The sequence below is a fragment of the Oncorhynchus mykiss genome, chromosome 1 (genome assembly GCF_013265735.2).
Source record: "Oncorhynchus mykiss isolate Arlee chromosome 1, USDA_OmykA_1.1, whole genome shotgun sequence".
Taxonomy (NCBI): domain Eukaryota; kingdom Metazoa; phylum Chordata; class Actinopteri; order Salmoniformes; family Salmonidae; genus Oncorhynchus; species Oncorhynchus mykiss.
The window spans coordinates 54,210,560-54,223,986 of NC_048565.1; the positions used below are offsets into that span (position 1 = coordinate 54,210,560).

At 40.6% G+C, this 13,427-nt stretch overlaps 1 protein-coding gene across 7 annotated transcripts in view; it reads right to left on the reverse strand.

Annotated features, from left to right (window-relative positions):
• The window catches only part of LOC110525336 (PHD finger protein 21A), a 110,848-nt gene extending 97,421 nt beyond the window's left edge, over nt 1-13,427 (reverse strand). For 3 of the 7 annotated variants that reach the window (XM_036980403.1, XM_036980395.1, XM_036980407.1), the window contains exons 1-2: nt 13,058-13,427; nt 6,746-6,798 (exon numbers count right to left, since the gene is read on the reverse strand). In XM_036980403.1, the coding sequence (XP_036836298.1) occupies nt 6,746-6,787 (42 nt within the window). In that variant the 5' untranslated portion in view covers nt 6,788-6,798; nt 13,058-13,427. Of the gene's footprint in view, nt 1-6,745; nt 6,799-9,531; nt 9,575-13,057 lie in introns of all 7 variants that reach the window. The other 4 variants (XM_036980401.1, XM_036980413.1, XM_036980399.1 and 1 more) reach the window with 3 other exon arrangements.

Below are 13,427 nucleotides of genomic sequence, written 5' to 3' on the forward strand. Positions count from 1 at the left end.
TTCCAAAGCTTTGTCACACAATCCATGATGGAAACCATTTTAATGTCAATATGCGTAGTTCAAACAATTACACTGTCCCCATCCGATTCGTAACAAAATACTCTGGAGGTCATAATCATGGCTTGGGTTTAATAGTCTATTCTGCATGTTAAAGAATCATGTCCATTGAATACAGTACATTACATAAGTCCTGAAGGGAATACAGTGCATTCGGAAAGTATTCAGACCACTTCCCTTTTTCCACGTTGTTACATTACAGCCTTATTATAAAATTCATTATTTTCCTCAATCAACACACAATATCCCATAATGACAAAGCAAAAACATGTTTCAAATTGTTGTAAATGTATTAAAAATGTTTTAAAAAAGAGACCATATTTATATAACTATTCAGACCCTTTACTATGAGACTTGAAATTGAGGTCAGGTGCATCCTGTTTCCAATGATCATTGTTGAGATGTTTCTACAACTCGATTGGCGTCCACCTGGGGTAAATTCAATTGATTGGACATGATTTGGAAAGACACACACCTGATTATATAAAGGTCCCACAATTGACAGTGCATGTCAGAGCAAAAACCAAGCCATGAGGTTGAAGGAATTGGCCATAGAGCTCTGAGACAGGATTGTGTCGAGGCACAGATTTGGGTAAGGGTACCAAAACATCTCTGCAGTATTGAAGGTTCCCAAGAACACAGTGGCCGCCATTCTTAAATGGAAGAAGTTTTGAACCATCAAGACTAGTCCTAGAGCTGGCCACCTGGCCAAACTGAGCTATCTGGGGAGAAGGGCCTTGGTCAGGGAGGTGACTAAGAATCCGATGTCCACTTTCACAGAGCTCCAGAGTTCCTCTGTGTAGATGGGAGAACCTTCCAGAAGGACAACGATCTCTGCAGCACTCTGCAGCACACCAAATCAGGCCTTTATGGTAGAGCGGCCAGACTAAAGCCACTCCTCAGTAAAAGGCACGACATCCCGCTTGGAGTTTGCCAAAAGGCACCTAAAGGACTCTGACCATGAGAAAGAAAAGGTTTTATGAAACCAAGATTGATCTCTTTTGCATGAATGCCAAGCGTCATGTCTAGAGAAAACCTGGCACCATACCTACGGTGAAGCATGGTGACAGTATCATGCTGTAGGGATGTTTTTCAGCAGCAGGGATTGGAAGACTAGTCAAGATTGAGGCAAAGATGAAAGGAGCAAAGTAGTGTCATGACTCTCCTGGTCAAGGATTAAAGGCCTCAGATCAGCTTGGTAAATAGCTTACAACAACCAGACCCTCTTAACCACAGAAGAGGTTTTGACCCCTTAACACTCGGTCGTAAATTAGGCAGGAGAGGAATCTCTTTGCTCCTCAGTATTGGGAAAGGAATGTCTTTGTTACAGAGACATTTTGCTGCCCAAAACTATAAAAACACCCAAAGAGTGAACTTTGGAGCAATATTTATAAGATAGGAATGTTAAGAATGGTCCATGGGGATCTAAAGAATGTTGTCATATTATTTATTACTTTGTGATGTTAATAAAAACTGTATTGACCAAATACTCTAACTTAGGAAGGAAAATCATTCTAGCTTTCAAGTTTCCATCCAATATGATAATAGAATATGAAAAACGATGAAACTCTGTTAACCTTTTTGGGATAGGGGGCAGCATTTTCACTTTTGGATGAATAGCGTGTCCAGAGTGAACTGCCCCCTACTCTGTCCCAGATGCTAATATATGCATATTATTATTGGATAGAAAACACTGAAGTTTCTAAAACTTTTGTAGTTTTTCAAAGCTTGTTTTTCAAAACAGTGTCTATGGGGTCAAGTTGCACTTCCTACGGCTTCCACTAGATGTCGACCGTCTTTAGAAACTGGTTTGAGGATTCTACTATAAAAGGAGGGGCATGAGACCTGTCATGAGACCTGTTTGAGTCAGTGGTCTGGCGGAGTGTCTCAGGCTCGTGACGCACGCTCCCAGCAGAGTTAGCTCCTTCCAGTGCTTTTCTTCAGACATAGGAATTCTCCGGTTGGAAGCGTATTGATGTTTTATGTTAAAAACATCCTAAAGATGAATTCCATACATCGTTTGACTTGTTTCTATGACCTGTAACGGAACTTTGAGTTTTTGTCTGGACGAAGTACTCGCGCCTCATGAAGATGGATTACTGTGCTGCACACACTAACAACAAGTGGCTACTTGGACGTAAATTATGGACTTTATGGAACAAATCAGTAATTTATTGTCGAACTGGGATTCCTGGGAGTGCATTCTCATGAAGATCATCAAATTTAAGTGAATATTTATAAAATGTTATTTCTAACTTCTGTTGACTCAAAAATGGCGGATATTCCTCTGGCTGTTTTGGGTTCTGAACGCCGTTCTCAGATTACGCTTTTCCCGTAAAGGTTTTTTGAAATCTGACACAGCGGTTGCAAGGAGAAGTGTCTCTTTAACTTCTTGCGACTCCAAACCCGTATCCGAAAGCGTAATCATAGCCTCAAGCTCATTACCATAACGCAACGTTTCCTATTCATGAAAATCGCAAATGAAATGAAATAAATATATTGAAACACAAGCTTAGCCTTTTGTTAACAACACTTTCATCTCAGATTTTCAAAATATGCTTTAACCAAAGCTTCACAAGCATTTGTGTAAGAGTATTGATAGCCTAGCATAGCATTAAGCCTAGCATTCAGCAGGCAACATTTTCACAAAAACAAGAAAAGCATTCAAATAAAATAATTTACCTTTGAAGAACTGCGGATGTTTTCAATGACGAGACTCTCAGATAGCAAATGTTCATTTTTTCCAAAAATATTATTTGTGTAAGAGAAATAGCTCCGTTTTGTTCATCACGTTTGGCTAAGAAAAAAAAACGAAAATGCAGTCACTTACAACGCCAAACTTTTTTCAAAATTAGCTCCATAATATCGACAGAAACATGGCAAACGTTGTTTAGAATCAATCCTCAAGGTGTTTTTCACAATTCTATTCGATGAAAAATCATTCCTGGCAGTCAGTTTCTCAGAGGCAAACGGAAAAATACTGCAGCTGGAGATTACGCAATAATTGCGACGGAGGACACCAAACGACCACCTGGTAGATGTAGTCTCTTATCTTCCAATGATATGCCTACAAATACGTCACAATGCTGCAGACATCTTGGGGAAAACGTGGAAAAGGTAAGCTGACTCCTAGCTCCTCCACAGCCATATAAAGGAGTCATTGCCATGAGGCGGTTTCAAAAAATGCGGCACTTCCTGATTGTATTTTTATCTGGGGTTTTTCTGTAACATCAGTTCTGTGGCACTCACAGACAATATCTTTGCAGTTTTGGAAACGTCAGTGTTTTCTTTCCAAAGCTGTCAATTATATGCATAGTCAAGCATCTTTTCGTGACAAAATATCTTGTTTAAAACGTTTTTCATCCAAAAATTAAAATAGCGCCCCCTAGTTATAAAAGGTTAATTATGTGAATAATAGTTCTATCTTTTGTCAATGTTTATTATGAGTATTTATGGGATTTGATGTGGCTATCTGCAAAATCACCGGATGTTTTGGAATCAAAACATTACTGAACGTAACGCGCCAATGTAAGCTGAGATTTTTGGATATAAATATGCACTTTATCGAACAAAACATACATTTATTGTGTAACAAGATGTCCTATGGGTGTCATCTGATGAAGATCAAAGGTATCTATATTTCTGCTTGTTGTGACTCCTATCTTTGGCTGGAAAAATGACTGTTTTTTGACTTGGCTCTGACCTAACATAATCATATGTTGTGCTTAGGCTGTAAAGCATTTTTGAAATCGGACACGATGGGTAGATTAACAAGATGTTTATCTTTCATTTGCTGTATTGGACTTGTTTTAACTTCTTATGGTATATAGGGGACGCTTGGGTCCCACTTGGCCAAAAGCCAGGGAAAATGCAGCGCGGCAAATTCAAATAAAATTATATAAAAATCAAACTTTCATTAAATCACACATGTAAGATACTAAATTAAACCTACACTCGTTGTGAATCCAGCCAACATGTCAGATTTTAAAAAGGCTTTTCGGCGAAAGCATAAGAAGCTATTATCTGATGATAGCACAACAGTAAACAAAGAGGGTAGCATATTTCAAACCTGCAGGCACTACACAAATAGCAGAATTAAAATATAAAACATGCCTTACCTATGACGAGCTCCTTTTGTTGGCACTCCATTATGTCCCATAAACATCACAATTGGTCCTTTTGTTCAATTAATTCCGTCCATATATATTCAAAATGTCAATTTATTTGGCGCGTTTGATCCAGAAAAAAAACTGTTTCCAAATTGCGCAACGTCACTGCAAAACATTTCAAAAGTTGCCTGTCAACTTTGCCAAAACATTTCAAACTACTTTTGTAATACAACTTTAGGTATTTTTAAACGGTAATAATCGATCAAATTGAAGACGGGTCTATCTGTGTTCAATACAGGAAGACAACAAACCAAGCTACTTTAAGTCTTGCGCAACTCTCAACAGTGTTACGCAGTTCCTAGATGGCCGCACTTCTTCATTGCACAAAGGAATAACCTCAACCAAATTCAAAAGACTGGTGACATCCAGTGTAAACGGTAGGAACTGAAAACAAGTTCCTAAGAAATATTGTTTCCCAATGAGAACTCACTGGACAAAAAAAATCTGAATGGTTAGTCCTCTGGGTTTTGTCTGCTACATAAGTTCCGTTATACTCACAGACATGATTCAAACAGTTTTAGAAACTTCAGTGATTTAATTTGCATATCTTATATTCTTGGCATGAGTAGCAGGAAGTTGAAATTGGGCACGCTATTTATCCAAAAGTGAAAATGCTGCCCCCTATACCTTAAGTTAATGTGTGAAAATTACATATTTCAAAAAAATATTTTTGAATTTCACGCGCTGCCTTTTCAGCGGAATGTTGTCGAGAGGTTCCGCTAGCAGAACGTCTGCGCTAGAAAGGTTAAGATAGGAATATGCTTTTGGTTTTCTAAAGAGATAATAGTTTTCATTGTCCGTTGCACATTAACTAAGCCAAGCCCCTAATGAGGTCACAAGAGCATGTCAGTGTGATGGAACCGCCTTTCCGACCAGAGTGCTTAAAAGGACTCGCTAAGAATTAACATATCAGACCAGCAGACAGACAGCGTGAGCTGAATGTTACGAATGGTTGAAACTCTAAGACTCAACACGAGGTGAGAAGATAACCTCACCTATCAGACCAGAAAAGTGTGGAGCGTTGGCCACACGTTGAAATGGTTAGAAACTCTGGAAGAAGGAGACGAGCACATCAGACAATCATTGGTGAATCTGAAGAAATATCCACTATAAGCCAGAACAACTAAGGACATTTTAACCTCTGGTGGACAACAAGAGCCTTACATCCATCGAGCCACTTCCCATAGAAGGACAGATTGGTTTCAGAGAAACGAAGGACAAAGACATCTACACGTAAATACATTACATTCCTTACCCCAAACAGGCAATGGTTTGTGAGCAAAGTATTATTATTATTATTTTGAGGGTAGTTTCCAAATGTATGATACATTTGACTCTCCATCTCTTATCTTCCCCTCCCTCTCCATATGTGTAACAAGCTGTCATAACGTTTTAGTCCACTAGGGACTTTTATATCATGTAAGTGTGTATGTGTATTCTGTGTTATTATTTAGTTAGTAAATAAATTATTAAATCAAATTGGTGTAGTACTGAATGATCAGAAAAGGCTGGGGTTCTTGTGGATTCAAGAGGTCTGCGACATTCAAAATGAGACCGATATGAGGTAATGATTAATAAGCGACTGTTGGCGATGAGAGTTTAGAGTTTAATTCAGAGATGGTAACTTTTTTTTTTTTTACTTTCCTGTGGTGCCCCAAATTCACAATGCGTTAATTGTTACATGATTAATTTAAATTTAGTAACAAATAAACATAGTTGATTTGATAACAGTCATCATGTTAATGATCGCCACGACAACAGAGATCCTTGATGAAAACTTGCTCCAGAGTGCTCATGACCTCAGACTGGGGCGAAGGTTCACCTTCCAACAGGACAACAACCCTAAGCACACAGCCAAGACAACACAGGAGTGGCTTCGAGACAAGTCTCTGAATATCCTTGAGGTGCCCAGCCAGAGCTTGAACACGATCGAATATGTCTGGAAAGACCTGAAAATAGCTTTGTAGCGACGCCCCCATCCAACCTGACAGAGCTTGAGAGGATCTGCAGAGAAGGGAGAAACTCCCCAAATACAGGTGTGGAAAGCTTGTAGCGTCATACCCAAGAAGAGTCGAGGCTGTAATCGCTGCCGAAGGTGCTTCAACAAAGTACTGAGTAAAGGGTCTGAATACTTACATAAACGTGATAAAAAAAAGATACATTTCAAAAATATCTAAAAACCTGTTTTTGCTTTGTCATTATGGGGTATTGTGTTTGTAGATTGATGAGGGGGGGGGGGGGGGGGGAGAATGGTAATCCATTTTAGAATAAGGCTGTAACATAACAAAATGTGGAAAAAGTCAAGGGTTCTGAATACTTTCCGAATGCATTGTACATCCTGGCAAAAAAAAAGCAAGGTTATGAGTCAAACGGCCTGGGAAAAAAAAACAGTTATTCACTTTTTGTTTGAGTATTTTAGGATATTTATCAACATAGCCTTGGACGTACAAACGGCTGAATGTTGTAACCTTGTGAATAGTAAAAATAGTGAAGGAATGTGATAATTAACTCCCACTTACCTTCACACCGTCTCCAGGTTGAATACCATCCAATTGAAACATTAAAACAGCCGCTGTACGCAAAACAGAAAACACAGTAACTGACCTTTGCGCCAACAGCAAATAAACAAGCGTTAAGATTTCCCTTCATTGGAACTAAGGGGCATAGCCCAAACCATGAAAAACAGCCCAAGACCACCAAAAACATTACAGGTAGCGTTTTCCTGGCATCAGTCAAAGAAAGATTTGTCCGTCGAACTGCCAGATGGTGAAGCGTGATTCATCACTCCAGTGAACGCGTTTCCACTGCTCCAGAGTCCAATGGCGGCAAGCTTTACAACACTCCAGCTGTATTGTGCATGGTGTTCTTAGGCTTGTGTGCAGCTGCTCGGCCATGGAAACACATTTTATGAAGTTCCCGAAGAACAGTTCTTGTGATGACGTTTCCAGAGGCAATTTGGAACTCGGTAGTGAGTGTTGCAACCAAGCAACATTTTTAAGCACTACAACACTCGGCGGTCCCGTTCTGCGAGCTTGTGTGTCCTACCACTTTGCGGCTGAGCCGTTGTTTCCCCTGGACGTTTCCACTTCACAATAACAGCACTTATAGTTGACCGGGGCAGCTCCAGCAGGGCATACATTTTACAAACTTACTTTTTGTAAAGGTGGCATCTTATGACGGTGCCAAGTTAAAAGTCACTGAGCTCTTCAGTAAGGCCATTCTACTGCCAATGTTTGTCTGTGGAGATTGCATGGCTGTGTGGCTGAAACAGGTGTGGCAGTGTGACAAAAACAACAGGTGTGGCTGTATTCAGCAACAGGTGTGGCTGAAAAAGCCAAATCCACTCATTTGAAGGAGTGAAAAACACACTACCTATACAAAGTATCTAACTGGCAAATATTAAGTTGCGCATTCCATACTGTAATTAGAGTGCCTGGCGAATGCAGCACAACAGTCAGTGACTCACAAGGCTCCAGTCTCTCCTTGTTTGTGTACTTGTAAACAAACACCATGTTACTGGGGAATGCTGGTAAATTTCATAATGAAAAATAATGTGAGGGATGAAATAATGAACGTGATCTGCTTTATCTCCTAACATATTGCACATGTTTGCAGGTATTTACTTAAAAAGTAGCTAACAATAATAAAAACGTCAAAGAAATAGTTATCAGAATTCTGTGTTAATGCAACCCGATACCGTTAACTGGGTTATTTGGAAATAGCCACAAGATGGTTTATCAATACCGTTGGAACTATTTCTTTGAAGTTCTTATTTTATAAACTTTGAATATTTGTAGCTACTTTCTAAGTGAATACTTGCAGTCAACTTGTGCAATACATTAAGAGATAAAGCAGATTGTGTTCTTCATTTCACCGGTCACACAGACAAAAAGGTATAAAAATATCTTGCTGCTTTTTAGAAACGCAGATCTAAAATGTAACTCATTGTATTTTCTGCTTGGCTTCAGACTAATTTAAGCACTTCTCCACTCAGATGAAAAATGTTTGCTCGTCATTGATCAGTCAGACAGCACTCTGACTGACGTGTAGCTACTGTTCTCCAGTAAAATGCAACATCACCTTCAAGCAAAACATTACGAAATGTAGCTGGCTTCATTCTTTCTATGATAAACAGAAATACGATGGCCATGCATCGTCTTTTTCATTGTAAGCTAATAGTTGCATGCCCCCGATCACAAATATGTCAAAGTTCAATATAAAATGTAAGTGAAATGGTTTAAAAACGCAGATTGCATGATGGTCTGTGTTTTGAAAATGCTGATTTCTGAAAGCTAATGTGACCCCTGGGTATATACATGGAATACCGCCCAAGCCTAACTGTAATGATGCCATGAATCTGTGTAAAGCTCATTGTTTCAAAGGCCTATAGTATTACTTTCAAAGGGACGACACTTTGAATCCTGCACAACCACCTTGGATTATGGATCAACTTGCAACGTCAAAGAAAGCCATTAATTCTGTCTTCTACTGAATTAGAATTTTTGTTCTTAGCATGCACAAGAGTAAATAAAACAACTTGGAAATTAAATTCGCAGGGCAATGACGTGAAGCTCACAAAAGCATACATTTGGCTGGTTCCGTGGGACAACAATAAACAAACAGTGAGAACCGGGAAACCAGCGAGTCCGCCCGAGGCAATGTCACAGCCGTCCAGTCTGATTGATTTCCGGGCCAAAACTGCCAGCCAAGAGAAGAATTACAACAGGTGCTGTTGCAGGACTCACACCTGGCAGTGTAACTGGTCTCCACTCTCTCAGACTCCCTGCAAGATAGTAGATGCAGAGCCCACTAGGCCTACATGAGACTCCTCACCACCACAAATTGGACTTTCAGGAAGGCTAAGTCACCCCAACATTGTAAAACTACCAGAGCAACCGAGCCAAGTTCACCTGTAAAGTCAGTCATGTTAAACATGGGTGGACAACGTGCAGGATAATTTGCAACTAAACATGGTTTGACCAAACATTAATTTTCATGCATGGTTCTGATCATAACAGACAGTAATTGTATATAGGTAGCAGTGGGTGGCAATACTATCCCTTGGCCACTTTCAGTTTCCCTACTTCTGAACTAAACCACCCGTACAATCCATAATTCCTAATGACACAGATTGGTTTGAAACCTACTAGTGTGAAACGTAATCAGGAAAGCTTACCTAGTTCATTAGGTGGGCTACAGTTACTGTCCATGATAAAATATTTTATTTCCTGTACAGAGGTTGATTCTATGCAGCTAGAAGAGCTGAGCATGTACAGTAAGAGTATGTGTAATTAAGCTAGAATACCTTCATAAAAATTCCAATGGCCATTCTACAGCATGGAGACAGCCTACAGACCAACAGCAGAACAGAAGAGTGACATGATTAAAAACCCATTACTTGGTTAATATACACTTAACAAAAATATTTAAACATGAAACAATTAACGATTTTACTGAGTTGACAGTTCATAAGGAAATCAGTCAATTGAAATAAATTCATTAGGTCATAATCTATGGATATCACATGACTGGGCAGGGGCGCAGCCATCAGAATGTTTTTCCCTCACAAAAGGGCTTCATTACAGACAGAAATACGCCTCAGTTTCATCAGCTGTCTGGGTGGCTGGTCTCAGACGATCCCGCAGGTGAAAAAGCCAGATGTGAAGGTCCTGGGCTGGCGTGGTTACACGTGATCTGTGGTTGTGAGGCTGGTAGGACCTACTGCCAAATTATCTAAATGCAATCGACTTCGGCGATGTCATTTATAAAATAGCCTCCCACACTACTCAGTAAATTGGATGCAGTCTATCACAGTGCCATCCGTTTTGTCACCAAAGCCCTATATACTACCCACCACTGCGACCTTTATGCCCGCGTTGTCTGGTCCTCACTACATATTTGTCGCCAAACCCACTGGCTCCAGGTCATTTTTAAGTCTTTGCTAGGTAAAGCTCCACCTAATGTCAGCTCACTGGTCACCATAGTAACACCCACCCGTAGCACGCGCTCCAGCACTGGTCACTGGTCATCCCCAAAGCCAACACGTCCTTTGGCTGCCTTTCCTTCCAGTTCTCTGCTGCCAATGACTGGAACAAATTGCAAAAATCACTGAAGTTGGAGACATATCTCACTCACTAACTTCAAGCATCGGCTGTCAGAGCAGCTTACAGATCGCTGCAGCTGTTCACAGCCCATCTGTAAATGGTCCATCCAACCAACTACCTACCTATCTCATCCCCATATTTGTTTTTTGTTTTTTTTTCTGCTCTTTTGCACACCAGCATTTCTACTTGCACATCTTCATCTGCACATCTATCACGGCAGTGTTAATTGCTAAATTGTAATTACTTCACCACTACGGCCTATTTATTGACTTACCGCCTTACTTCATTTGCACACACTGTATACAGATTTTCTATTGTCTTATTGACTGTACATTTGTTTATCCTATGTGAGAGACTGTTGTTTTTGTCGCACTGCTTTGTTTTATCTTGGCCATGTCGCAGTTGTAAATGAGAACTTGTTCTCAACTGGCCTACCTGGTTAAATAAAGTTACATTTTTAAAAATTAACTGTCTCTGAAGCAGCATGTGTACACAGTGTCTGTGTGGAGTCTGGAGTTGTGCCTGCCTGCTCTGCTTGGAAAACAATGGGGGAGGAGCAAATGGGCCGAGACTACAGAAAACCAAGCACACCCCCACTCTCATCGACGGGGCTGTAGTGGAGCAGGTTGAGAACTTCAAGTTCCTTGGTGTCCACATCACAAAACTAACATGGCCCAAGCACACCAAAACAGTAGTGAAGAGGGCACAACACCTATTCCCCCTCATGAGACTGAAAAGATTTGGCATGGAACCTCAGATCCTCAAAAGGTTCTACAGCTGCACTGGTTTCATCACTGCCTGGTATGCCAACTGCTCGGCATCGAACGCAAGGTACTACAGAGGGTAGTGCGTACGGCCCAGTACATCACTGGGGCCAAGCTTCCTGCCATCCAGGACCTCTATACCAGGCGGTGTCAGAGGAAGGCCCTAAAAAAAAGAAAAGACTAGCCACCCTAGTCAGACTGTTCTCTCTGTTACTGTACGGCAAGAAGTACCAGAGCGCCAAGTCTAGGTCCAAGTGGCTTCTACCCCCCCCCCCCCTCTCTGTTATTATCTATGCATAAGTCACTTAAATAATTCTACCCACATGTATATATTACCTCAATTACCTCGACTAACCAGTGCCCCGCACATTGGCTCTGTACCGGTACCCCCTGTATATAGCATTGATATTGTTATTTTACTGCTGCTCTTTAATTATGTTACTTTATGTATTTATTTTAACTGCATTGTTGGTTAAGGGCTTGTAAGTAAGCCTTTTACTGTAAGGTCTATGTAACCGATGTGAAATGGCTAGCTAGTTAGCGGTGGTGCGCACTAATAGCGTTTAAATCGGTGACGTCACTTGCTTTGATAACTTGAAGTAGTGGTTCCCCTTGCTCTGCAAGGGCCGCAGCTTTTGTGGAGCGATGGGTAACGATGCTTCGTGGGTGTCAGTTGTTGATGTGTGCGTGCAGAGGGTCCCTGGTTCGAGCCCGGGTATGGGCGAGGGGGACGGACTAAACCAGTGTTAAATCTACACCTACTGTATTCGGCACGTGACAACTAAAATTTGATTTGAACCGGCTTCTCTGCTGTCTGACCCTAGTGCAGCTGTAAGCAACCCGGTTGGATCTGCTGGCTAGCGTGCAGTCTATAAAATGACTCCATGAGCATAAATATTGATTCGTTTTCCTAACATAAGGGCCTCAACTCATATTTAGCACTATTTGGACCTCCTTTGCACAATGCCATGCTATCAGATGCATTGTCTTTGTCTGAAAATGCATATTATTTCAGCATGAACGAGTGTTTTTATAACTTTCATTTACAAGAGCACAAATCGCCATGTTGCGCAGTGCAGCCGCGCGCACACATTCAATTCGCGTTCGTTAGCCAGGTAGCTAGTAAATTGTTGTTACATATTTGGTGCAAGCTAATGAAAAACATCAGATTATTTGCTAGCTAATGGCAAGGAGTCAGACTTCAGTTCCATTTCACAGTTTAAAACTCCTTTTAAAATAAGATATCACTACAGTTGATATACCTTGACATCCTCGTCAACTATAACTAACGACGTTAGCCGGTTATTTCAGCTTGCGAGGCTAGCTAACACAGGGAGAGTTTTCACAGCATCCAGTCACTAGAGAGCAAGCTAGCTCTAAACTAGTTAGCGATAGCTAACTACATATGGCACAAAACTGTAGCAAACAAGCTAGCTGTCAATCTAGATAAGTAACTTAGAAAATAAAACAGTAGCATAACATAAGAATAATATTTTGGGGATGGCTTCAAATAAATAAATCCTCACAAATAGGCACGCTTTGGTGGTTACAAGTTAGAATCGGCCCCTTTCTAGCTAGCTATGTCCACTGCCCTCCAATAGCAGTGCACTTCGCTAGCTAGACTAGTGTTCCCAACCAGGAGTACTAGGACCCCCGGGGGTACTTGAAGACTCATGAGACCATAGGCCTACTGGTAAAAATGCACATGAGAGAGTATTTCAGGGGTACTCCGTGCAGAGCAAAATTCAGTTGGTGGTACAGTAACCGAAAAGGGTAGGGAACCACTGAGCTAGAGAATATCATCTAACTCTTATAAGAAATAGCTATGAACAAACCGTCCTGCCTATCCTAACACACGATTAATTACAGGTATAGGGATCAAACGCATGTGAAAACAACCAAAGTTTCTAAACAATGAAAATGAAACTTATAATATTTTTTTTAAATCCCTATGTGTACTTACCCTTCACTCACATGAACAGCAGCAGTCCTCTCCACAGATATTAATTAAATATTTACAAACAACCCAATACTCTATACCGATACAATTGATGTGAATATTCAAATATCCTCCATTGATTAGTCTGAGATCTCCGTAGTATTTGTTTAAATTCAATTTGTGCAAAAAGAGAGAAACTGAGATACAAAACAAGAACTCTTCTTCAATCTCATTCACCACAGCCTGAGCACAACAGTTATCCATGCGCTCATGAGGAGCGAGAAGAAAGGGGTAGGAAAACTATTTCTAAAAGGTGACAATTGTAGCCGTTGTATCCCAGATTGATTAATTAATTAATAGTATAAGGTTAGTTATACATTTTGAGTCGAGGGTC